This window comes from Meriones unguiculatus, chromosome 19 (genome assembly GCF_030254825.1).
Source record: "Meriones unguiculatus strain TT.TT164.6M chromosome 19, Bangor_MerUng_6.1, whole genome shotgun sequence".
Classification (NCBI taxonomy): domain Eukaryota; kingdom Metazoa; phylum Chordata; class Mammalia; order Rodentia; family Muridae; genus Meriones; species Meriones unguiculatus.
The window spans coordinates 13,838,861-13,862,024 of NC_083366.1; the positions used below are offsets into that span (position 1 = coordinate 13,838,861).

At 39.7% G+C, this 23,164-nt stretch overlaps 1 protein-coding gene across 6 annotated transcripts in view; it reads left to right on the top strand.

The window, feature by feature from the left end:
• Positions 1-23,073, top strand: part of Nmt2 (N-myristoyltransferase 2) — a 40,547-nt gene extending 17,474 nt beyond the window's left edge. The window contains exons 2-14 of one of the 6 annotated variants that reach the window (XM_021661698.2): positions 2,247-2,382; positions 2,734-2,832; positions 4,379-4,396; positions 6,277-6,421; positions 8,569-8,687; positions 8,775-8,866; positions 8,975-9,091; positions 10,861-11,031; positions 12,163-12,271; positions 16,557-16,727; positions 19,273-19,440; positions 19,717-19,854; positions 20,319-23,073. In XM_021661698.2, coding sequence (XP_021517373.1) covers positions 2,247-2,382; positions 2,734-2,832; positions 4,379-4,396; positions 6,277-6,421; positions 8,569-8,687; positions 8,775-8,866; positions 8,975-9,091; positions 10,861-11,031; positions 12,163-12,271; positions 16,557-16,727; positions 19,273-19,440; positions 19,717-19,854; positions 20,319-20,339 — 1,504 coding nt within the window. In that variant the 3' untranslated portion in view covers positions 20,340-23,073. Of the gene's footprint in view, positions 1-2,246; positions 2,383-2,733; positions 2,833-4,378; positions 4,429-6,276; positions 6,422-8,568; positions 8,688-8,774; positions 8,867-8,974; positions 9,092-10,860; positions 11,032-12,162; positions 12,272-16,556; positions 16,728-19,272; positions 19,441-19,716; positions 19,855-20,318 lie in introns of all 6 variants that reach the window. The other 5 variants (XM_021661700.2, XM_021661702.2, XM_021661699.2 and 2 more) reach the window with 5 other exon arrangements.
• Positions 23,074-23,164: the final 91 nt, after the last annotated feature.

Here is a 23,164-nt window from a genome sequence, read left to right on the forward strand (position 1 = left end):
ACCTGCATTAAAAGCCAAGCAGGTGCGGTTACCAGCTGCAATCCTAGCACTTGGGAGGCAGACTGAGGGATTTCCTGAGTAAGTGAAGCTATGTAGGCTATGTAAGCTAGCCAAAATGACTCTAGGTTCATTGAGAGAATTTGGCCTCAGTAAGCAAAGAGGAAAGCAATAAGGAAAAACATCCCGTGTAAGCTTTGGCCTGACATACATATGCACACATGTACATGTATGCACATGATACAGTATGTATAAGAAAAATGAGAACATGTTTAGAGTACTGAGTAAATGATAGTGTAGGTACTTTTTCATAGAGGGTACCTCTAAATTATTTTTAGGGATGATGAATAAAAGGGGGATATAGAGGAACAATTCTTGAAATGATTTAAAAGTGTCTAGCCCAAGTATTGATTAAATGTTTAAATAAATGAAGTCTATGGTAAGTTTTCCTCAGCACCATCTGTAAGATTATTTCAGATGAGGAAAAAAATGGTACATTACTGCTGAAGATGGAGGGCATTAGTAACCTGTTTCCTGCTGGTGAGAATGGAAATCAGTACAGTATTTAAGGAGAGTCTTAGTTACTTACCAGTACACAAAACATGGCCTTTGATCCAGTATTTCTACCTGTGGACAAGCCAGCCTAAAAGTAAGAAGGTAGATATGCTGAAACACTTCTGCAGCAACGGTGTTTCTTGTATAGGAACATTTCAGCCAAACCTGGCCAGTCTGCATGGTGGAATGCCTGCAGCTGGTGAGCAGTGAGGTAGCTTAGTGTAGAAACCCAGGACACACTGAAAGTGGAAGGAATAGGGGAGGCCTTACAATTTTATGTTTCCAATTGCGTTTGTGTTAGAAAATGTTAGAAAAATGAAAATATGATTAGCGAAGATACTTTACTAAGCAAATAACCGGAAAAACTGTTGTCTTTGAGAGATGGTAATGTAAGGCTTTGGCTCTACACTAATGGCATCTGGGTCTTGGAGGAGGGTTGTAGTATATGTGCTAATCAGATAGAAAACAGGAAAGAAAATAAGCAGGGATAGGTTGGTTTACAACAGTGGAACAAAAATGTAATGATAATCTCTCAAATTTTAATTTATCTTCTAGGAAATTTGTGGTAGAGTAAGCTTTAGTAAGGGAAAATATTTAGTCTTGTGTGTCTTTTATTTTATTTTATTTTTATTTTTTTTTACCTTTTTTTCTTTTCCAGAATACAGAAGTGGAAAGGGTTCCAAACAACAAAAATATTTTACCCAATGATGTTTTTTGATACTTAGGAATTTGTTTTTGAAGAGATATTAGTGTGTATGCATACACACATACTATAGTGTGCCCATGGAGGTTAGGGCAACTTGAGGGAATCAGTTCTCTCTTCCACCCTGTGGGTCCTAGGGATTGAACTCAGGCTGTCATGTTTGGTGGCAGGCACCTTTACCTACTAAGCCACACAAACCATAGAGTTTTTTGTTAATTAAGATAAAAAAAAAATTTTAATCAAAAGAAACTTTTCCACATATGAAAGTTTCTGTTATTTCGTTTCTGTTACTTCGAAATAAGTATTTTGATGGGATAGGGACATAAATGTGGAGTAGAGCACTTATTCAGTATGTGCAAAGCCAAACAAATGAAGAAAGGTGAGTAGTGTCATCCCAAAGAATTATCTGTAACAGATATTTTTATACATGTAGCTTTTTAAAAGCTCTTTTAAAAAGATGTTAATACTTAACGAGTGTTTTGTATGTATGTATGTATGTATGTATATGTACCGTATGCATTCCTGGTGCCCTTACTGGCTAGCAGTGGACATTGGATCCTCTGGAACTGGACTTACAGGCAGTTGTGAATGCCATGTGGATGCTTGTAACCAAACCCAGTTTCTATGTAAGAGCAGCCAATGTGCTTAACTTCTGAACCATCTCTCTAGCCCCAGGCATATCTCTTAGGGGCTGAGTAAAAAGTGGGTAGCAGAGTAACTGAATGTTCTTTGGCTTCAGTTATGAATGAGGCTTGTATCTGCAGTTTTTATGTTTAGAAGATATCTGAGCACCTGCCATGTGACTGAGCAAGAAGCACTGTTTGCTTATGGATATCTCAATCTGGCCCCTCATATCCTACGTATCCTAACATAGTTGTCCTTCACTGTACAGATAACATGTTTTTCTAAGTAATGGCTTTTATGTAACTCAGTTTTATATGATGATTTTTCCCCCTTCAGTTTTGTTTTACCCTCCTTGAATTTCCTACAGAAGCCCTGGAGGAGATTTGGGAGCAAAAAAGAAAAAGAAGAAACAGAAGAGAAAAAAGGAGAAGCCAAATTCTGGGGGTACCAAGTCCGACTCTGCATCTGACTCCCAGGAGATTAAAATCCAGCAGTCTTCAAAAGTGAGAGCCTGTTTTCTTACTACAGATATTTTTACCAATGCAGAAGAGATGGGTTTGGGCGGGGTAGGTGCGTAGCTAGTATTTCCTTTGACTGTGTGTTGAAGGGCACAAGTAACTGGAGGGTGTTTACAGCCTCCGTGAAGCTCACTGTGGCACCCACACAACCAAGAGATACATACTGGGCTTCTGTTTATGTGTGTGTGTGTGTAGCCACCTCATTTCTTCTTCTCTTTATAATAGTATGTAGATCATAGTCATAGAAGAAGTCTTTCTGGGAGCCTGGTAGGAGACGTTTTTGTTTTGTTTTGTTTAATTTTTTTTAAGTTACACTTAATCTGTGATTACTTTTAGTTCAGAAGATATTCACATTTTAATTTTTCTGGGTGTCTGTCTAATTACCTGCATAGCACAACGCCATCTGGCAGCAGATTTCAGCCGGAGCAGCCATGGGTAAGTCTTCTGTTGACTTTGAATCAGCCTGGTCTGCAGTGGCCATCCCTCATGCCATTGCCAAGGGTGGGGAACACCTCCTCATGTTCTCCCTTAGGACATCCCTATTTCAGACTAAACTAGTTGTCCATCTGGGTTCCATGTTGGCAGATAGTCTGCTGGAAAGAGAGCTAGTTGCACTGTTACATAGGTCATGTGATAACCGTTGACAGTCACCCTGGTTTGCGGACATCACTCCTTCCTATCATGCAGGAGACCACATCCCTGCTGGTGTAGGAAACCAGAGCCAAAGGAACGGAATTAGAAACATAACAGACAAAGGTGACTTTGATGATTGTAGCTTCAAGTCAATCTTTCTGGGTAGGGTGGTAGCCCCAAGACCTAGTACTTAGCCCTAGCTCATTATTTACAGTATACTGTATCTCTCTGAGCCTGTTACCTTGGAAAGCCCATTTTCTTCTAGTCTATAGGACTGTCACCAAGTTAAAGTGAAATCGTTCTTAATGAAGATTGCTCTGTTTTCTTAAGTACAGTGCACATGGCAGAAGGCACCTGCAAATTTTGTGGATTTCAGGGTTTTTTTTTTATATGTCAAATAAATCAGTCTGGGTAGTTTTATTGTTGTTGGTACCTGATTTATGTGAAAGAACCAGGAGTCTCTGAAAAGGAGAATTATTTGACCCAGTTTGGCCCTGAATGACCACGAGGGAGAGAACAAAGTCAAGTCTTTCTTCCTAGTTTCCCTTTTGGTCTCAGGTGATCAGTCTTCCTCTAGACATAACTTCTAAGATAATTTGGGATAACGCATCAGCTTGCAAATATTTTTCTCATTTCTTGGTGTTGCTTCAGCAGATAAATGCGTCACTTACCTGCAGTTGTGGGCAGCTCTTTGCTTCTACCATGCCATTGGCTTTACCCATCCCTTTACCCTCAGGGATTCTAAGCACTTCCTTTGCACTCTGGGCACTGATAAGAAACTGCAGCCGACTGAGTGGGAGGAACTACTGTTTGCATATATGGTAGAGAGGTTTTTTGTTTTGTTTTTAGTTATTTTTAATATTAGAAGCTAGTCTACAGTGTTTTAATATTGGCATTTGTTCATTGCATTTTTTTTTTTTAAAGCTGGGGCACTATCCCCCATAAACTTATGGCAGCTGTAGATAATGCCATACTGTTACAGTGAACTGCATTTAGAGAATAATCTGAACTACACCTAATGATTAAAATTAAAATGATATTTGTCTAGATTCTTAACAGATTTGTATATGTGGATCTGGGGATTGAACCCAGGACCTTGTGCATGCCAGGCAAGCACTTTACTATCTGAGCTATAATTCCAACCCATTCTTGCAGACTTTTTAGTTGCAGAAGATTTGGACAGATTTATCCGAAGGTATTCAATTTAGAAAATAATAGGCAAGGGATGTAGCTGATAGTGTTCTTTAGGAAGCATATGGAGAGAAAGAGGAATTCCTGCCTCTTAGGTAAGAACATACTAGTGGACAGTTAATTGGGGGCTAATGCACGTTCTCGCCTTTTTCCCCAGGTGGTGATACTATGGAAGGTGAATGGATAGATTTAAGAATGTATCATAAGGTGAGCGTGATGGCGCCCGCCTGTAATCCCAGCACCCAGGAAGACTAGGCAGGAGGATTGTGAGTGCAAGGCCAAAGCCTGGGCTACATAGGGCGACCTTTTCTCAAAAAAGAAAAAAGAAATAATCCTAAGGCTAGGGTCCAGTGTTTTAGCATTTGCCAAGCATGATATGCAAGGTTTCCGTTTAATTTCCAGCACTAATAACAATCACAAAGTTTAAAAAAAAAAAAGATTAACTATGAATTTCCTTACTTTGACATTATAGGTTTGAAAATTGTACTTACTTGTACCTGTTTTCAGAAAGTATTTAAATAGTGAGCTTAGAATATAAATGTTTCACAAATGGCCAATATTTTTAGCATAGCCTAGTGACACTGAGTTGGTAGCACATATAAACTACTCTAGGGTCTTCCTGGAGCTGGGCTATCATTAGCTCTGTCAAAACCAAGATACTGCTTCATGATTATTGCAAAGGAATTTGCTTTTAATTTGTCTTGGAAGTCTTAACTATCAGAAAAAAAAGTTACTATAACAAACTCAGTGTAGGCTCTATACACAGATATTTTTTTAAGCCTGGATTCTACTTTGAATTTTCAAGCCAGAGTTAAATGTATCTTTAAGCATTGTTGTACTATGTTATAAATTTGGTTCCTGTTGTAGGTCTTTTAGTAGACTGCTAGAAATTCAAGAGGTTATTAGTTTATCAATTACTTAAAAGTGTTCGAGAATGAAAACAGACGGAAGATTTTCTAAAAAAAAAAAAAAAAAAGAAAGAAAAAGAAAAAAATTAAAACTAAACACTTCACATGAGGTTAAGGATATGAAATCAACAGGCCAAAAGAACAACTGAAATTAAAGCAGTTTACATGATTAGCTGGACATACACTATTTTTTTTTATAAGAATTACATTACATTTGAGTATTTGCTTAGTAAAATGAACAACATGCCTGAAAAAAAAAAGAGTCAAGTGTTGTGGTTCCACTGATTTCCATATCCGACTCCATGTCAGTGTCTCATTTTAAATGTAGTCTTAGTCTCCATGTACTACTACATTTGAAGAACTTAAAGAGATGGGGAATCTGCAAAAGAAACCCAGAAATATTGGCTTTGAGAAGAGAAGTTAGGAATTTAAAAATATTGCCCACTTTACCAATAAGAATATGCTTTACCTATAAACAAGGCTAGGTTTCCATTCTTGTGTTGGGAGAACATGCATCTGGTGCCAAGGATTAGAATTTGCAGAGAAGCTTCTCTTCTCCTTCTGTCTCAGGTTCCTTTAGTGTAAGAAGGGCTGGGTATTGTTCAGGAGGGAGCAGCATTAGTGTTTTCTTCTTAACCATTTCCTTCCCAGCATAGCCCTAAGGTTCTCTTTTTTCTCTTCCCCTCCTTTCCTTCTAATCATCTCTTGTCTGTCTAGTTTCTGTTCTAGAAGTTGTTTCCTCTGCCCCTCCATTGCTGCCGCAGAGCATTAACGCTAACAGAGGCTCCTGGCTGCCTGGCTGCTGTGTGACAGTAATGCATGCCCTGCATGTCACTCTTTACCTTCTTTTCCCAAAGGAACAGTGGGACCAGCACAGATGGGCGGGATCCTGAAGCAAAGGGTGCTCCTGTGTACTTAGCATTCCCAAACCACCAGAGCCCCCCGTTGAAACTGCAGCACACTGGTAATCTGCGACAGTGCAGTTATTTTATCTCAGTATATTCACAGACAGCCTTCAGCAGGCTTCCAGGAGGTGGGGCAGTGTTTGGGAGTTACAGGCTCTGAGGCCAGTACACACGGTTTACCTGTTTTCAAAAGTGGTGGCAACTTCCTCATATCGTGTGTCTTTTTGTTTCTGCTCTTCTAGAATCCCACCATCCCTATTCAGAAGCTACAGGACATCCAGAGAGCAATGGAACTGCTGTCTGCATGCCAAGGCCCAGCCAGGAACATTGATGAGGCCACAAAGCGCAGATACCAGTTCTGGGACACACAGCCAGTGCCCAAATTGAGTAAGCTCATATGTGTGTTTCCACAAACCAGGATGAAGAGACTTCACAGTCTTGTGTCATACACTCAAAATCAACACAAAAGCTAGAATCTGTCTTCTTAAAGTGTAAATACTAAGTAGGGACATTGGTTTTCTTTAACACTGATTGTAACCTAATCTCTCTTTCTGTTACAGTATCCAATTTTCCCACATTTGAAATGTGTATTATATATTATAATTTCCTACCAAACTTTTCATATGTGTATGTGTGTAAAATAATATATAATGCATTATATAGTAGAAAATATATATGTGATATATAACTATACACTATTTTATAGTATGACTAATATAGATAGTATATATGTGATATATAGCATATGTATGTTGTACCAAAGAGAAATTGGTTTTTCTTTGTATTAATCTTTGCTTCTGAGCTTCATGAATTTGTTTTCCCTATATATTGTATTTTTAAGATGTTTTTTCTTCTTATTGGATGCAAATGATTGCTTGCGTGAATATATGTGAACCATATGCATGCTTGGTGTCCATGGGGGCCAGAAGAAGTTAATGGGTTCCCTGAAAGTATAATTAAAAATAGTATTGAGGCGGCTGGAGAGATGGCTTAGCAGTTAAGAGCACTGGCTGCTCTTCCAGAGGTCCTTAGTTCAATTCCCAGCAACCACATGGTGGCTCGCAACCATTAATAATGTAATCTGATACCCTCTTTTGGCATGCAGGTGTACATGCAGGTAGAGCACTCATACATTTTTTAAAAATTAGTTTAAAAAAAATTAGTTTTGGGTTCTAAGAACCAAAGGTGGGTCCTCTGCAAGAACAGTGAGTACTCTTAACCACTGAGCCATAACTCTAGCAACCCCCTACACTTCCACTACATTATTTTTTAGCATTTCTCATGTCTCAGATATTCTAAAGGACTGGGAAAACCTTTCCTATACTCTCGCACCGAGTGGATAATGTAAACTTCTTATCAGGGTTCCAAACACACTCTAGTGGTGTATCAATTTCGTATCATACAGGAGTTAGGGTGCCCCTTAGAAGTAAAGGCCTTTATGGGCTCTGTTCAAGTAAAGAAGTGTAACAGGGTCTTGTTCCTAGAACCAGGCTTGCTCCATCAAATCCCGCTTAAACTTGCTATAGATATAAACATTCCTTTTTTCCTAGTAAATTATATAATTGTCATGAAAGTGTTCAAATTACATGACAGTATAAATTTCCAACTTTGACTTAGAACTTGCGTCTACTTACATTTTGATATTTTAGGTTTCAAACAGCATAAAAGGGGTCATTTGCCACCTAAAACTCTAAGCAACCCAGTTATATATAGATAATCCATTTTTGTTATTATAACTCAGGGAGTAATGTTTTCCAATCCTTTCCCTTCCCACTCATATTCACCCCAACAGCATGATAAGAGTAAAAATCCAAGTAGGAGAGAAAGGAAGAAGAATGGGAGGTTGGGAGTATACCTCAGTGGTAAAGCGCTTGCTTAGAACATGTGAAGCCCTGGATTCATCCCTTGCATGGGGATCAGAAGTTGAAGGTCATCATAGGCTACATAACAAGTTCAAGGCCATCCTGCCATACACAAAACACTGGTCCCCCGAAAAGAGTGGGAGAACTCAGAGGTTCCTAGAATTGGCCTATAGTGCGGACTACATGGCTAGCAGTAGAGGTGGGGAGAAGTAATCAATTTAGAAATTTGTTTTAGGTTTTGGTGGTAGGCGGGGTCAATGGTCACTATGGCCTCCACACCCTCAATTTGTGGAGGTAAAATTAAAAAGAGAGAGGCCCCGTTTCTAAGGCTGTTGTATCAAGCCTGCATCACGGTGGAAGTAGTGTCTTGTAACCTAGGATTGAGGCTGAGAAATCACCGTCATTTTATGTCATTAGGTGACATACAGTTCCTCCTGTGCTTTAACTGGTAAAATAATAGTCCAAAGGAATCCACAATTATTACTACATATAATTAGTAATAATGTTATTTAGTTAATGCTGTTATATAATAAAGCATTATTAATATAGCTGCTATTAGAGTTACTATTACTAATATTGAAAGCGTCCTTTCACTTCTGTTGCTGACCTTTTGGGATTGTCAGACTACTGGAAAATGTAATATCCTCTCTTTTTCTTTCTCTTTTTCTTTAGATGAAGTCATAACATCTCATGGTGCAATTGAACCAGACAAAGACAATATCCGCCAAGAACCGTATTCTTTACCACAAGGTTTTATGTGGGATACTTTAGACTTGAGTAATGCCGAAGTGGTAAGACTTTAAATCAACTCCTGCATTTAAACACATTGTATGTAAGCTACAGAGCACCTTACACAGGACACTTGTTTTGTCTTGTAGCTGAAGGAGTTGTACACATTGCTGAACGAGAATTACGTGGAAGATGATGACAATATGTTCCGCTTTGACTATTCGCCTGAGTTTCTCTTGTGGTATGTCTGTCTGGTCATGGGCTAGTGTTAGATTGTTGAATCTGGAGGTCTTATTTTGTTCCTGTGTTCTTGGATACTAACTAATATGTTTTCTCCTCTATACCTCAGGGCTCTGCGTCCCCCAGGCTGGCTTCTGCAATGGCACTGTGGAGTCCGGGTGTCTTCAAATAAAAAGTTAGTAGGTTTCATAAGTGCCATCCCAGCAAACATCCGAATTTATGACAGGTATGTATTAAAGCCTGTGTGTGTGTGTGTGTGTGTGTGTGTGTGTGTGTGTGTGTGCCCTCCAAGTTATAATTAAACCAGGTTTTTAAATTACAGCGCAGAGCTGGGGTGACAGAGCTTGGTAAAAAGTTCTTGCTATGCAAGTATAAGGATCCATACCAAAAGCCAAGTACTGTGATACATACCTATAATCCTGGAATTAGGGGAGCAGAGACAGGAGGGTGGGGGATGCCAGGGGCTGGCTTCCTGATTGGCCAGATTACTTAGGCACATCAGCAAGCTGCAGGTTCAGTGCTCAGTCCTGTCTCAAACAACTGCGGCAGCCATTGAGGAAGGTGCTAGATGTTGGCTTCGAGTGCTGCCAGCTTGTGCCGTACAGTGAAGCGCTGACTCCAGAAACCGAAGGACAGGGGGTGTAGCTCAGTTGTAGAGTGCCTGCCTAGCATGTGTGAGACTTCAGGCTCCCCAGTACCCAAACAATAAGTAAGTTAATGATTACTCAGTATGGTTATTGATAGGAAGATGCTTGAAGGAGCTGTTTACGAACACTTTGTACCCTGGTGCTGTAAACTTACTTTAAAACTCTTAACGTTAGATTTATTTAGTTCTTGGTTTTTTGTTTTTCGGTTTTTTCAAAGTAAAGGAAAAGTTGGACCAGAGATGAGAGGACAGTGCCTCCATCTGTCCTACTATACTTCACTCCACTTTCCCATCCATCCTCCCTCTCTCTCCCTCTGTCTTTTTTATTTTTCTTTTACTCTGCTTCTCAATCTCATACATGCACATACCAGTATATATATTATGTACATAGAATAAACAGAGCCATTGGTAGCTATTTCTGAAAAAAATTAGCAATTTTAGAGATTATACTCCAGAGGATAAATGTGTTACATTTTTGCTTTGGATTGCCAGCCCTGAAAGTCAGATATCCAGCTGTGAAAGCCAATGGTCTAATAGCTAACATGTTTATTTACCATAGTGGGCTGCCTTGCTGACTGATAAGAGCATGTGCTCTTAAGAACACTGTAATTAGATGAGCATGGTGTCAGGTACCGTTATCCCAGCACTCTGGAGGCAGAAACAGGCAGATCTCTGAGTTCAAGGCCAGCCTAGTCCACAAAGAGTCCAGAACAGCCAAGTTATACAGAGAAACCCTGTCTTCGGAGAAAAAGAAAAGAGGAGAGGAGAAGAAGATGACGACAACTGCAATTTAAATAAAATACATGAATACCCCAAGTCAGGACTGAGGTCTGAAGCTCTGGGAGGCTTATGGTAGCTTGGGAAACCGTCAATTATGTCTAACCATGGCCCTTTTCAGGGGTGCTTAGAGAACCAGTGTTACGCGCTGGCACAATACCTTGCCAATTCCTACAATGAGCTAGCCTGGGGGTTCGGGGACAGTGTTGTTTAGTTGGGTTTTGGTGGTTTTTTTGTTTTGTTTTTGTTTTTTGCTGTAACTATGTATGTTGCAGGAAAAACAAATACAGGAACTTTTTGAGGCATATCTGATCCAGCATCTAAACTTATAATAGACCAAAGTTTTAAATTCTGATTGAGAATTATTTAAAAGTCTCTGGCCTAGAAATGATCATTTTGGCAGCGGGTATAGAAAATCAAGTCCGATCTGAATTTGTGAAGCACCTGCACAGTGCAGTATTTTTCTTAAATATTAGGTTACCGATGCCTTTCATGGTCTTACTCTTAGGAACTTTATGAAATTGTTGCCTTGCTTTTTAAAGTGTGCTCTGATTGTCTCATCTGCTTGTCAGTGTGAAGAGGATGGTGGAAATCAACTTTCTTTGTGTTCATAAGAAACTAAGATCAAAACGGGTAGCCCCAGTGTTAATCCGAGAAATAACTAGAAGAGTGAACCTAGAAGGAATCTTTCAGGCTGTGTATACTGCTGGAGTGGTTCTTCCTAAGCCTGTGGCCACATGCAGGTAATAGCATCACACAGATATCAGTGTTGTTTTTCTTTACCAGATACAGTGGGCCTTACTACCTTCTTGCTAGAATTGTTCCCATCTGATACAATCCACAGGGATTTGGATTTGCTGGGAATAGTAGTTTGTTGGTAGCTGAGATAGAAACAAAACTAGAACCATTGAGTCCAGTATTAAGCATATCATGTGCCCTCTTGGGTAATAAAAGTAAAATTTACCCAATAATGATGCTGGGTAAATTAATGTTTTTGTTTCTACTTCATTTGAAAGACAAGCGCATTTGTGCATGGGGAAACCTATGGCATTGCAGTCTCAAAATGCTCATCCAATGTCACAGGGTTTTTTTTTTTTAAGCATCTAAACTCAGTGCAGCATTGCTGACCTACTGTGAAAACCTCACTTTACAATAACAGTTCAGAAGTCCAGATGTGCCTGTTGGCTAAGAAAGAAGGTGTGAATTGATTCTGACTTCATTAACTACTCAGGCTCTCAAAGGGAGTATAATTAAACTGTTATTGGACTAACCTGCTTTTAAGACATCAAAATTTATCTCCCTCCACAATTTCTTACTACTCAAGTAAGACTAAACTTGAAATATATATAGTTGAAAGCTATAATATTGCTATAACTTACTAAATTATTGCAGTAGTAAATAAACATAAATATGAGCATCACAGGAACATTTTAATACAGATAATGTTTTATATAGCAAAACTGCAATCATATTAATTCAAAGACTTCTTCAGACTTAGTGGGTATCTCCTATAACATACTGTTTATTTTGCAGGAATATTTTCATGATCTTAAACTTCTTAGTTCGCCTCACATAAAATCATGAAACTCATTAAAAATTTACACACCTCCTTTATTAAACAAAATAAAAAATATTTAAAATGTAACATTCTTTTCAGGAAGAGATGAAAGCCCACAAAGGCAAAAGGAACAGCATAACTAGCAATGCAAGTCAATTTGTCAAGTAGTTTGGTTTTGTTTTGTTTTGTTTTGTTTTTTCAATCTTCAAACAAATTAATGCATAGGAAGGCAGTCAGTGCCCATCACTGTACCTGGCACAGTATTAAACAGATGCTTCTGGAACAGCGAAGACAAAGTGAAACCATTGTCTTCCAGGTACTGGCACCGATCCCTGAACCCCAGGAAACTGGTAGAAGTGAAATTTTCTCACTTGAGTAGAAACATGACCTTACAGAGAACGATGAAGCTTTACAGACTTCCGGATGTAAGTAAGGGCATGTGTGACTTTCTGAGTCTGCAGCCACTGAAGCTTTTAATGCAGAGGAGCAGTATTAACATCAGACTGGAGCTGTGCTTGTGTTGGGGAAAGGAGAATGCTGAAACAGAATAGACGGTGTGAGATTCTAGAGCTGGGAAAGTCGGGAATTTACTCAGGGAAGTTTTGTTTTTCAAAGTCTTTTTTAAGTTCATGGTTTTAGAGTTGTATGTGATTAAATTCAAGTCAAGGGAGTTCTGTTTTGTTTTGTTTTGTTTTGTTTTGTTTTCTTCCAAGATGGTTTCTCTGTGTATCCCTGGCTGTTGTGGACTCGCTTTGCAGACCAAGCTGGCCTCAAACTCACAGAGCTCTGCCTGCCTCTGCCTCCCTGAGTGCTAGGACTAAAGGCATGTGCCACCGCACCCGGCTGAGTTTTGCAGTTTTGAGTATTGTCCCTTAAGTAATTAGGACAAAAAGTCTAAGCTTCCTTCTACTTTGTGACACCATAGAACTCAGTGTTCAGGTTTAAAGAAAAGTTGGGAGATAGAAAATAATGTTGTATTCAGTAATTTTTTTTTTTTTTATAACTCTTTAGACAGGATCTTGCATAGGTCATGGTGTCTTAGAATTCTGTAGCTTAGGCTGGACTCAAAAACTTACAGTCTGCGTACCTTAGTGACCCAGATTTTGGGATTGCAGGCAAATGCAGCAGTCTTGGAAATTACCTTGTTTTCTTCTGTTTGTGTGCTGTATATAGTATGTGTACATGTTCATAAGTATATGGATGCCCAGAGGTAGATATGTGTGTGAAGTCAGTTATTGATGTCAGTGTCTTTCTCTATCATTCTCTATTTTATTTATTGAGGCAGAGTCTCTCATTGAATCCACATTCAGTCAGTCTAGCCAGCAAGCTTATCCTAGGGTTCTCTATCTGCCTTCTGAACACTGGGATTACAGTTGGGCCACCAGACCCATGAGGGTGATTCAAACTCAGTTCTCAGGTTTGTGCAGCAAGTACTTACTTTAGCCACTGAACCACCCCCTTCCACTTTACCTTTTTAAACTACTGGATTCACAATATGAAATATTGTCTTAGTAAAATAATGTAAATATAGTTGGATGTCATATTCTGTATCTCTTGCCGATTGTCACAAACTGAGCAGCTTCAAACAGTATGTTTAAGCCAGTCATAGTGGCACATTCCTGTAATCCTGAGGCAGGAGAATAAAGAAGTCAAGACCAATCAAGCTACATAAAAGTATCCTGTTTGGGACTGGAGAGGTGGCTCAGCAGTTGAGAGCACTGGCCCCCACATGGTAGCTCACACCCATCTGTAACTACAGTCCCATAGGGATTTGGAGGCCCTCTTCTGACCTCTGGGGGCACCATACATATGTACTTGCAGGCAAAACACACATATACATTTAATAACATATGTCCTGTCTCAGCAAAACAGCATGCACATCATATGGGCACTGAGACGTAGGTACCACTTTACCTGAATCTTCTTTTTCTAGCCATCTAGATGTCAGTCAGAGTCTTGTATAAACTGAGGAAAGATCCACTTGTTGTCTCAGAGGGTTGTTACAAGGATTGGCTTGCCTTCTGGCTAGTGGGCCGAGAGCTGTTCTAGATTTCAGCTACCACAGGCTTTTTTTTTTTTTTTTTTTTTCAGTTCCGTGTCACAGGGTCTTCTTCACAGGGCAGCCTATAGCCTGGCAGCTTAGTCATCAAAGTCAGTAAGGCAGATTATAGAAAGGGAATGTCAGCTGGATGGAAACTGTAACACTGTGTAGTCAAGTCCTAAAAGAGACCTCCAGTCACTACTATTAATTGGTTAGCAGCCCTCTGTGCCCAGTAGGAACAGGCCACATGAGGCATGATGTCTAGAAGGGGGACAGTCCAGGGACCACTCTCACGTACAGGTGAGATCTTTGGCTTGATGTTTTGCTGTATGTGAATTGAAATTAAAGCCACAGCCATACCTAATTTTTTACCAGCTAAGAATTCTGTTCCACATTGGTCTCTCAGGTCTTGTATTAGGTGCAAAGTAGTCTAGCTTATTTTTAAGGAAAATACTTACATGGAGGTTGCCTAAAATGGAACCGACAATAAGCGGTTCTATTACCTGTCCCAACTTTATTTGAGATAGTTAAAATATAAGATGCTAAAAATACTTTCGACTAAGTTGACGTTTATATTTTTTGTACAAAAATTAATCTCATAGATAACAAAGTTTAGTGAATTGGTGCTCAATCACTAGCCAGGCTTTTGTTCTAAAAGCAGACTTTGACATGTTTCTTACAGTTGGCAGTGTTCCTTCAGTAGCGGCCATTGCTTTTCAAAGTATTGATTTTTTGCTGAGTAAGCTTAAGTTTATAATAATGCTTTTACATATATAATTCAGTTTATTCTCACAACTTCAGAAGTTAGTACTTCTTCTTTCTGACATGCACATGCAAAACTGAGGCTTAGGAAGGTTGACATGTAGTCCTGGCCATAAAACCAAGAAGGCTAAGACCTGTGATGTCCTATCTCTGTGCTTCAGAGAGTCCTTCTGCTGCTTGCTCTCACACATAGGAAATGTAACATGCTCCAATTAACTAGGAAAGTTTCTTTGCTTTATCTTGAATCCCCAGAAAACATTACTATTTTATTCAGTTATACAAAAGCATCCTGTTTTTACTTCAGTTTAGGTCTTAGCACTTGTTCTTAAAGACAGCTATAATTGTTCAGCTTCTTTTGTGTCACTGAAGCAGGCAGGGCCTTATATGTGCTGTTCACACATTACATACTGAGCTATGAGGAAGTAGTTTCTAGGTACTGGCATACAGACACATTTTAGATGGTTTTAGTCTTTAACATTCAGAAATGCATATTTACTTATTTCTAGGTGGAACTAAACTTTTTTTTTTTTCCAGTGCTTGGATTTAATCTTGTACACACTAGGCAAGCATTTGACCACTGAGTTACATCCTCAGAGGGACTAGATGTTTCTGATCTTTTGAAAGCCACAAGAAGATTAATATAAGTACAAACTGCTTACTCAGTGTTAACGATTTAGAGATAACTTTAGTGGCAGGTCAGTATCTTTATAAAGACCATGTAGCCCATCCTTGAATAGGTTATTATAAATGCTCAGCTGAGAACTCTTGGACCTGTCTGTAAAGCATGCATTGCCAGCTTTTCTGCCTTCCTTTACACTAACCAGTAATCAGTCAACACTTGCTCAGAGCCTTGGGAACCTTCCTGGTTCTTTGTAGCTGCCACTGAAGATAAAACTGGCTCTCCCTCTTGGACTTCAATGCACGATCCTTCAGAAAGTATAATGATCTAATTCTAGAATTTTGTCATTTGGGTTTTTTAGATTTACTTAGTTGTCTGTGTGTGTGTATGCACATACATGGTACATGTGTGGAGGCCAGAGGACAACTTTGTAAAGTTGGTTACAGATGCACATCACTGCATCTGGCTTTTATAAAAATGTGGATTCTAGGGATCAAATCTAGGTTGTCAAGCTCTCGTGGCAAGTACTTTTATCTGATGGGTCTTCTCCCAGGCTCTAAAGATTTTTAATTTAGAAATATTTACAAGTAATTGAGAACAAAAAGCATATTAACAATATTTATGCTACTTACCTCTTAAAATTATCCAGTAATTCTCCAAGGGGGAAAAGCATAAATTTTTATGATACTTTTCACATGTGTTAAATTCTTGGCATGTAAATCAGCTTGTTGTGCTCCATTTGATATGTTTGGATAAGAAGATAGGACACTTTATCTTTGTGGGAGTGCATTTCATACATTTGCCACTAGCATGGGTGGAAATCAAAGTACAACTTGTGGGAGTTGCTTCCCTCGTCCACCATATGGGTTCTGGGGATGGAACTCCATACTCAGAGTTGGCAGTGGGCTTTCTTTACTCCCTGAACCATCTCACCAGCCCTCATCATCTTACTTTTTATTTTAACAGTCAGTCTCAGTAAGTTGCCCAGACAGACCTTGAACTCACTGTATCCCAGTCAGGCCCTGACCTTGCAGTTTATTCCCATGCCTCATCCTTCCAAAGCTCTGAGATTCCGTAGACCCAGCCAATAGAGCCAACTTCAGGCCTTAATGAATCCATGGTATACTACAGGTTCTGATTCACCAAAGCAGGTCTGGAGCCAAGAGTCTCCAGGTCTAACCACTCCCTTAGGCATTGTAGGGCTGTGGGCCATACTTTGAACACAGTAATTTCATTTTATTCTTCTTCCATTTAACTTGTGGCTTTGCTTTGTTTTCCTTCTAACAAGGCTACAAAGACTTCAGGCTTGAGACCAATGGAACCAAAAGATATCAAAGCAGTACGAGAACTCATCAACAGCTACCTGAAGCAGTTTCATCTGGCACCAGTGATGGATGATGAGGAAGTGGCCCATTGGTTCCTCCCCAGGGAGCACATCATTGACACATTTGTAGTGGAGGTAAGAGAGCTGAGGAGGTAGTCCTGAGAAGAGGCTAGAGCTTCTTTGAAGAGGATCCATGACTCACTGCTTCTGCTAGCCCTGCTACAGCTGCATACACTCTTGCACTGAGACACTTTCACTGGTTACTGAAGGGAAGTTGGGCTGCTTTTCTGTTGTCTGCTGTGCATTTGTTCTTCTCATTATGAAAAGCTAATAATTAGTCAGTGCCTCATCCTAGATAGCTCTGTTTTAGAGTTTACTATTATTTTAGCTTTTATATAACTGGCTAGATCTGAAATGCCATTAGATTCAGATGACAAGCCAAGATTGGGTCCCTTAACTCTTGTTCAAGGGAGGGAAGGAAAAGGAGCTGTGTAAATACTCTGACCATTGCTTAGATGGATTTAACATGTTTTTATCAACCTTGTTTTACAAAGCTTGGAATTGGTTGTTTAGATGTTGTCTCACTTGGAAGCTCGCTGGGTTGAAGTGAGATTGAACTGAGAAAATGGAATTTAGTTTGGCAAGCAATTTGGAAGATAATGGAGAAGGCCAGTTAGAAGGGATTCTAGAGAGTTGCTTCATCACTGTGACCAGAACTGTTACTTAAGCAGTGTCAAGAACTGTTGGCCTTAGGATCATAGGTCCAGTTCTAGGGCAGTTGTGGAGAGACTGACCCATGGTAAGGATGACTCAAGACACTTCTAATGATAAGTGAGCAGGTAGTCTCAATGTTTGCACTTCTAAAACCTCTTTGTACACAAATTACACCTGTGTGTCTCCAGGGCCTTGGAAACTGTCCACTGTCTAGAACCCCAGAGAGCTTCCATGCAGATGAACTACATCAGTAGTTTAAAACAAAAAACAACTGAGACTGTCCTCTTAGTAACCCAGTTTGAGCCCTCTCAACTGGGTAGAGAGAGTTGGAAGTTTAGCCGAAGTGGGAGTGGGAGATTGCAAGCACTTCCAAAGCTGGTTCAAAGTGTAATAAGGTTTTGACATTGGTCTCCATGTGATAATAAAACAAAAAGTAAAGCCATTGCATGTTACCTAAAGAACATCTTATATATAAAAACTAATTTTTCTCACAAAAATTAGTGAAGGAATAATTTCAAGCTTTTTAAAATCATGGGACTTTTCCCTGGTTTTGCTTTCAATTAATTGTGACATACCCACCTTGATTGAAGTATATGAAAAAGATTTCCCATGAAATAATGAATATTTGAAAATCAGTGGGTAAAAATTGTCTACAGTATGTAGTGCAGGGTGTACTCAGGCCTACTGTGTCACTCAGGCTGGCTTTTAGATTCTATTTATTTATTTGTTTGTTTGTTTGTTTGTTTTATCTTATATGTGTGAGTGTTTTTGCCTGTATGCATGTCTGTGCATCACATGCATGTCTGTGTCCTCAGAGGCCAGAAGAGGGTATCAGATCCCCTGGCACTAGAATTATAGACAGTAGTGAGCTTCCATGTGGATGCTAAGAATCAAACCTGGGCCCTCTGAAGAGCAGTCAGTGCTCTTAGATACTGAGCCATCTCTCCAGCTTCTGGCTTTAAACTGATGATTCTCCTGCCTGAGCTTCCTGAGTGATGAGATTACTAATGTGCACTACCACACACAACTGTCTTCAGATAATTACGAATTCTGTTGTCTGAACTTTTATCAGCTTTTTGTTGAGCTAAAACTCATTGGTATGTTCTTTCACACCTTTGTCCTGTTCCTGTGTGCCCCTTCCCCAGCAGTTTTTGTATACGCTAAGCAGATTCTTTACCACTTTTTTTTCTGGTTCTTTGGATGAATCTTGCTTATATACAAGTTTGTAACATCACACACTGGCCACTTGGAAAACACTGATTTACTGGGTTAACAGATCTTTCAGATATTTACATTTAATTAGATAATATTTAAAAATCACAGTCATGGGTAAGACCTTTGTCATCAGAAGATTTAAGATACCACATGGTAGGGGATAGGATGGGACTTCCCCCCCACCCCCCTGTAAAACTTTAACTTAGACCTCAAAAACTCAAATGTTATTGGCAAACAAATCTTGTCAGTTTGGTTTTTTTTCCCCCCTGAAATAACCAGCCCCTATTATTCACATCTAAGAAAATATGCCATATACCAAAGCTGAGTGGTCATGTGCTTTGAAATGGTCTTGTTCATCACTGGGTAGCTAGCTCAGCATGCAGCCATATTTCTTCCTGGCAGCAGCCTATGTACATGCTTCAGTGTGGGTGGGGAAGGCAGCCTGTGTCCTTAGCCTGGAAAGCTGCACATCTACTTCTTGCACTGTCCTGCAATGTGGAGATTTCTCCATCACCCTGGAGGAACTCTTCGTGGAGGACCAGCTTTGGAAGTGCTTGCAATCTCCCACTCACACTTCGGCTAAACTTCCAACTCTCTCTACCCAGTTGAGAGGGCTCAAACTGGGTTACTAAGAGGACAGTCTCATTTGTTTTTTGTTTGGACAGAAAGTTGGGTGTAAGTCACAGGTCAGCATCAGTTGGCTGAATGCTTATCCAAAGAAACACTACTTCTGCTTACCTTTGTTCCTCAGAACCCCAGTGGGAAGCTGACTGACTTCTTGAGCTTCTACACGCTCCCCTCCACGGTTATGCACCATCCTGCTCACAAGAGCCTCAAAGCTGCCTATTCCTTCTACAACATTCATACAGAGACACCCCTGTTGGACCTTATGAACGATGCGCTCATTATAGCCAAGTTGGTGAGTGTCATGTTGCTTTTCATACTGCTTGGTTCTCCTTAAGCAAATCAATCTATACTGATAGGTTCCCTGTAAGAGCAGTGTGGCTCTTTAACTAGCACTCTCTGCCAGCTGTCTTTACAGTACAGTCTGGCTTTTTATTATAGAAACTTAGCCTTATTAACAAGTACATGTTTAAACTGCTGCAGAGGAATTGAATGTTATACAGGAATATATACTACAAAGAATACAGTAAGCCCTTGGTATAATAAACCTTAAAACTTTTTATATTGGCAGAAAGGATTTGATGTATTCAATGCACTAGATCTGATGGAAAATAAGACCTTCTTGGAAAAACTCAAATTTGGTATAGGAGATGGCAACTTACAGTATTATTTGTACAACTGGAGGTGTCCAGGGACAGACTCTGAAAAGGTGAGTGAGCTTGATACAACAGCCCCATACCAGCTTTAGGATAAAGGGGCTTTATCTATTTCTGTTGCTTTTAGTTTCTGTGGGGTAGGGGTAGAAGAGAGAGAGAAAGGAGAGAGAAATTGCAAATGGAGTCAGTTATTTCAGACAATCCCATACTACTTTAGGGTGGAGGGGGCTTTTATATATTTATTTTTAGTGTGTGTGTGTGTGTAATGTGATGTGTGCCATACCCATGTGCCACAGCATATGTGAAGATTAGAGGAGAGCTTTGAGGAATCTGTCAGTATTTCTACCAAGGCTCTAGGGACTGAACTCAGATCATAAGGCTGGTGTGGCAAGTGCCTTTGCCCTCTTAGCTAGCTTAGCAGCTCAAGGGAACGTTTTAAAATTCAGATATATTGTGCTGTATTATAATTCAGTTTCCTCTTCCATTTGGTCTTATGATCCCATTTTTCTTTCTTTAGGTTGGACTTGTTCTACAGTAGATGGATATGTTATTTCTAGAAGGCTGACGTTGTCATTTGTTAATATTCTATTTAGTGATTCCTGGAACTGTCATTCCAAAGAAGAATAAAAGCACAAGTTGAGTGAAATTGAAGTAGTCGCTAACAATCAAAACAGATGGTCAGTAGGACCCGTTTCTAGTCAGGATATTGAGAGCCAGTCTCTGCGGTTGACTGACATGTGGGAGGGATGACGGTGTCCACAGAGCTCTCACAATAGAGGATGTTGTCTTTTACTCTAGAAGTGGGACTGTGTTTCTGTAAACCAAACAGAAGTGGCAGTGTCATGTTACAACCTTTGCTGCTTTTGTTTATTAAGTGGTGATATACTTGTAAAACAGAACAAGGATCCATGGGTATCACCTTACATGATGTTACTGGGAATGTTTATAGAATTGACGTGTGGCAGATATTTAACGTATGGAGCAATATGAAAATGTACCAGTGACTCAGCACATTTATTCTACAAGCATAGTAGCCAGATCAGCAAACACACAGGTCTATCCCTAAGCATAGTAGCCAGATCAGCAAACACACAGGTCTATCCCTAAGCATAGTAGCCAGATCAGTAAATATACAGGTCTGTCCTTTGCTCTTCAGCAGGCCAGTGGATTGTTTCAAAAGCAAAGTTTGGGGCAGATGTTCAGTGCGCTCAGTGGAGAGTGCCCCGCTGACTGCGCAGACCGTGTGGCTGCTGTGCAATCTCCTTTCTCAGCAATGTCAAGGGTGTGAGGGAAAGAAAGTGAAAAGGCTCTAAGGTCAGAGGACTGTATTAGTGCTGTCAGCACACAGATGGTCTGAATGTTTTTATTATGCAAAATTGCACATGTTCCTTTATGCTGACTTTAATTTATCATAAAAATTGTCATGCTAATGGAAAATGTCTTACTTGTAAATAAGTATTCATAATTTTGTTACTGACGTTGTTTTTACCTAGAATTTGAAAAACAAGTTTCACAGTGTACATATATGTGTATATGCTGCCACTGATCCAAGGGAATATAAAATATTAAACAAGGCCATTGTATAGACTGGGCCTGAGTCAGATGCCACAACGTAGATACTTGTTCCTGCCTTTACTACAGTGCCTCCAACTCCAGTCCAGAACGCTACTGCAGACAATATGGCATTTCCTTCCCTACTGGAAGCACTCGCCAAATGTGAACTGTAGGCCGAGTCTCACCTGTTGGCTATACTACACAGCTCACAAGCTGAAAATGCTTTTTTTTTTTTTAATGGTTGGGGGAAATAGTCAAAAAAATAAAAAAATGACATTTTGTGGCATGCAAATCTTATGAAATTCAAACATTTTTTCAGAATACAGTCATCTCTTCATTTATGTCCTACTTGTAGCTGCTTCATGCTACAAAGGGAAATGATGTAGCTGTGACAGACTGGACTGTATTGCCTGCAAAGTTAAAATGTTTGCTGTCCGGCCTCTTGTGGACTGGTGTCCTAAGCAGGCCACAAATTGTGCCATCCCTGATGGCACCACTAGAAGGGGACACCTGGGCCCCAGAAGTGGGACTAGTACTGCTCCCAGATTTCTCCTTTCATAAGGTCCATGCCCAACGGTGTCACATTTTTAACAGACCGCCTTCAGGATATAAAACTACCTATTCATTGGAACAGTTTTAAAGTTAGGCATTAGGTAAGCGTGTTTAGTGAATCTGGATTCACAACTCTTTGGGAATTGTTACATTCTTTTTTTTTTTTGTCTTATATAAATTGAGTTTTCAGGTAAGAATTAGCATTCAGAAATTTGCCACGGGCTTATTTACCTCAATAGGACACTGTTAAAACATTCCTTTAGAGATCTGTCTACTGTACACTACAGTTATAAAACTATCATTTTAAATACACCGACAGTTAGGACTAGTGTCTTCAAAATTTAAGGACATGACCAGTCGGTATTTTAGAGAATCAGTAACCAGTGCATCTGCTTGGATATAAAATAGCTGTTAAAACCAAGTGTAAAAGCCAGTCTCCAGAGTTAAATCTGTACTATATATTCAAATTGTGCTGTAAGGTTTCTTTCCTTCAAAAAAAGGAAATTTGTCACCATATAGAACAAAGGTGGCCTTTAAGTTCAACCAAAACATGGGGTGAAGTTTTAATAATCCCGTTTACCTTCTAAATCACAGAATGATTTTCTAGACACATAGTAGATTCATAAAGCACTGGTAACTCCATTTCCTAGCCTGAAAGACCCCCTCATTGTATCTCCCCTCTTGCTACATTTCACCTAAGTTACTACTGTAGTTAATTTTTGTTTTGGTGCTGGGGATCAAGCCAGAGATTGTATGTGCTAGTAAGCACTTATTTTGCCACAGAGCTGTACCCCCAATGTACTTTTGATAGATGATGTGCAGGGAGGGAATTCTTACTGATACAACCTTATTAAGCCTTTCTCCCAAGCCTGCATCAGTGCTTACCTACAAAGAAAGCCAAATTACCACAGAGTAAAAACGATATGCCGCTTCTGAAGACAATGTCTGCTTAGCATTTAGTGAGTCTCCCTCGCAGCTGAGGACCGTCTCCAGTTGTTTCACTGACCTTACTAGACCATGTCTGTGGCCCATCTTCCAAGTTTGGTAGAGAAATGTTAAGTGCTGTAGGAAACTGATATTCTTGCAAGCAAGCATTGTACCAGCCTTTAAAGCAGTGAATTTATATACGCATGGACATTAGTCTCAATAAACTTTGGTTTTGTTAATCGTTTTGAGTGTTTTCTGTACTTCACATGCTTTAAGTTTCAGCATGTCTACCCCACCCAGTTAGAAAAACACCTCCATGCAGGATCCTAA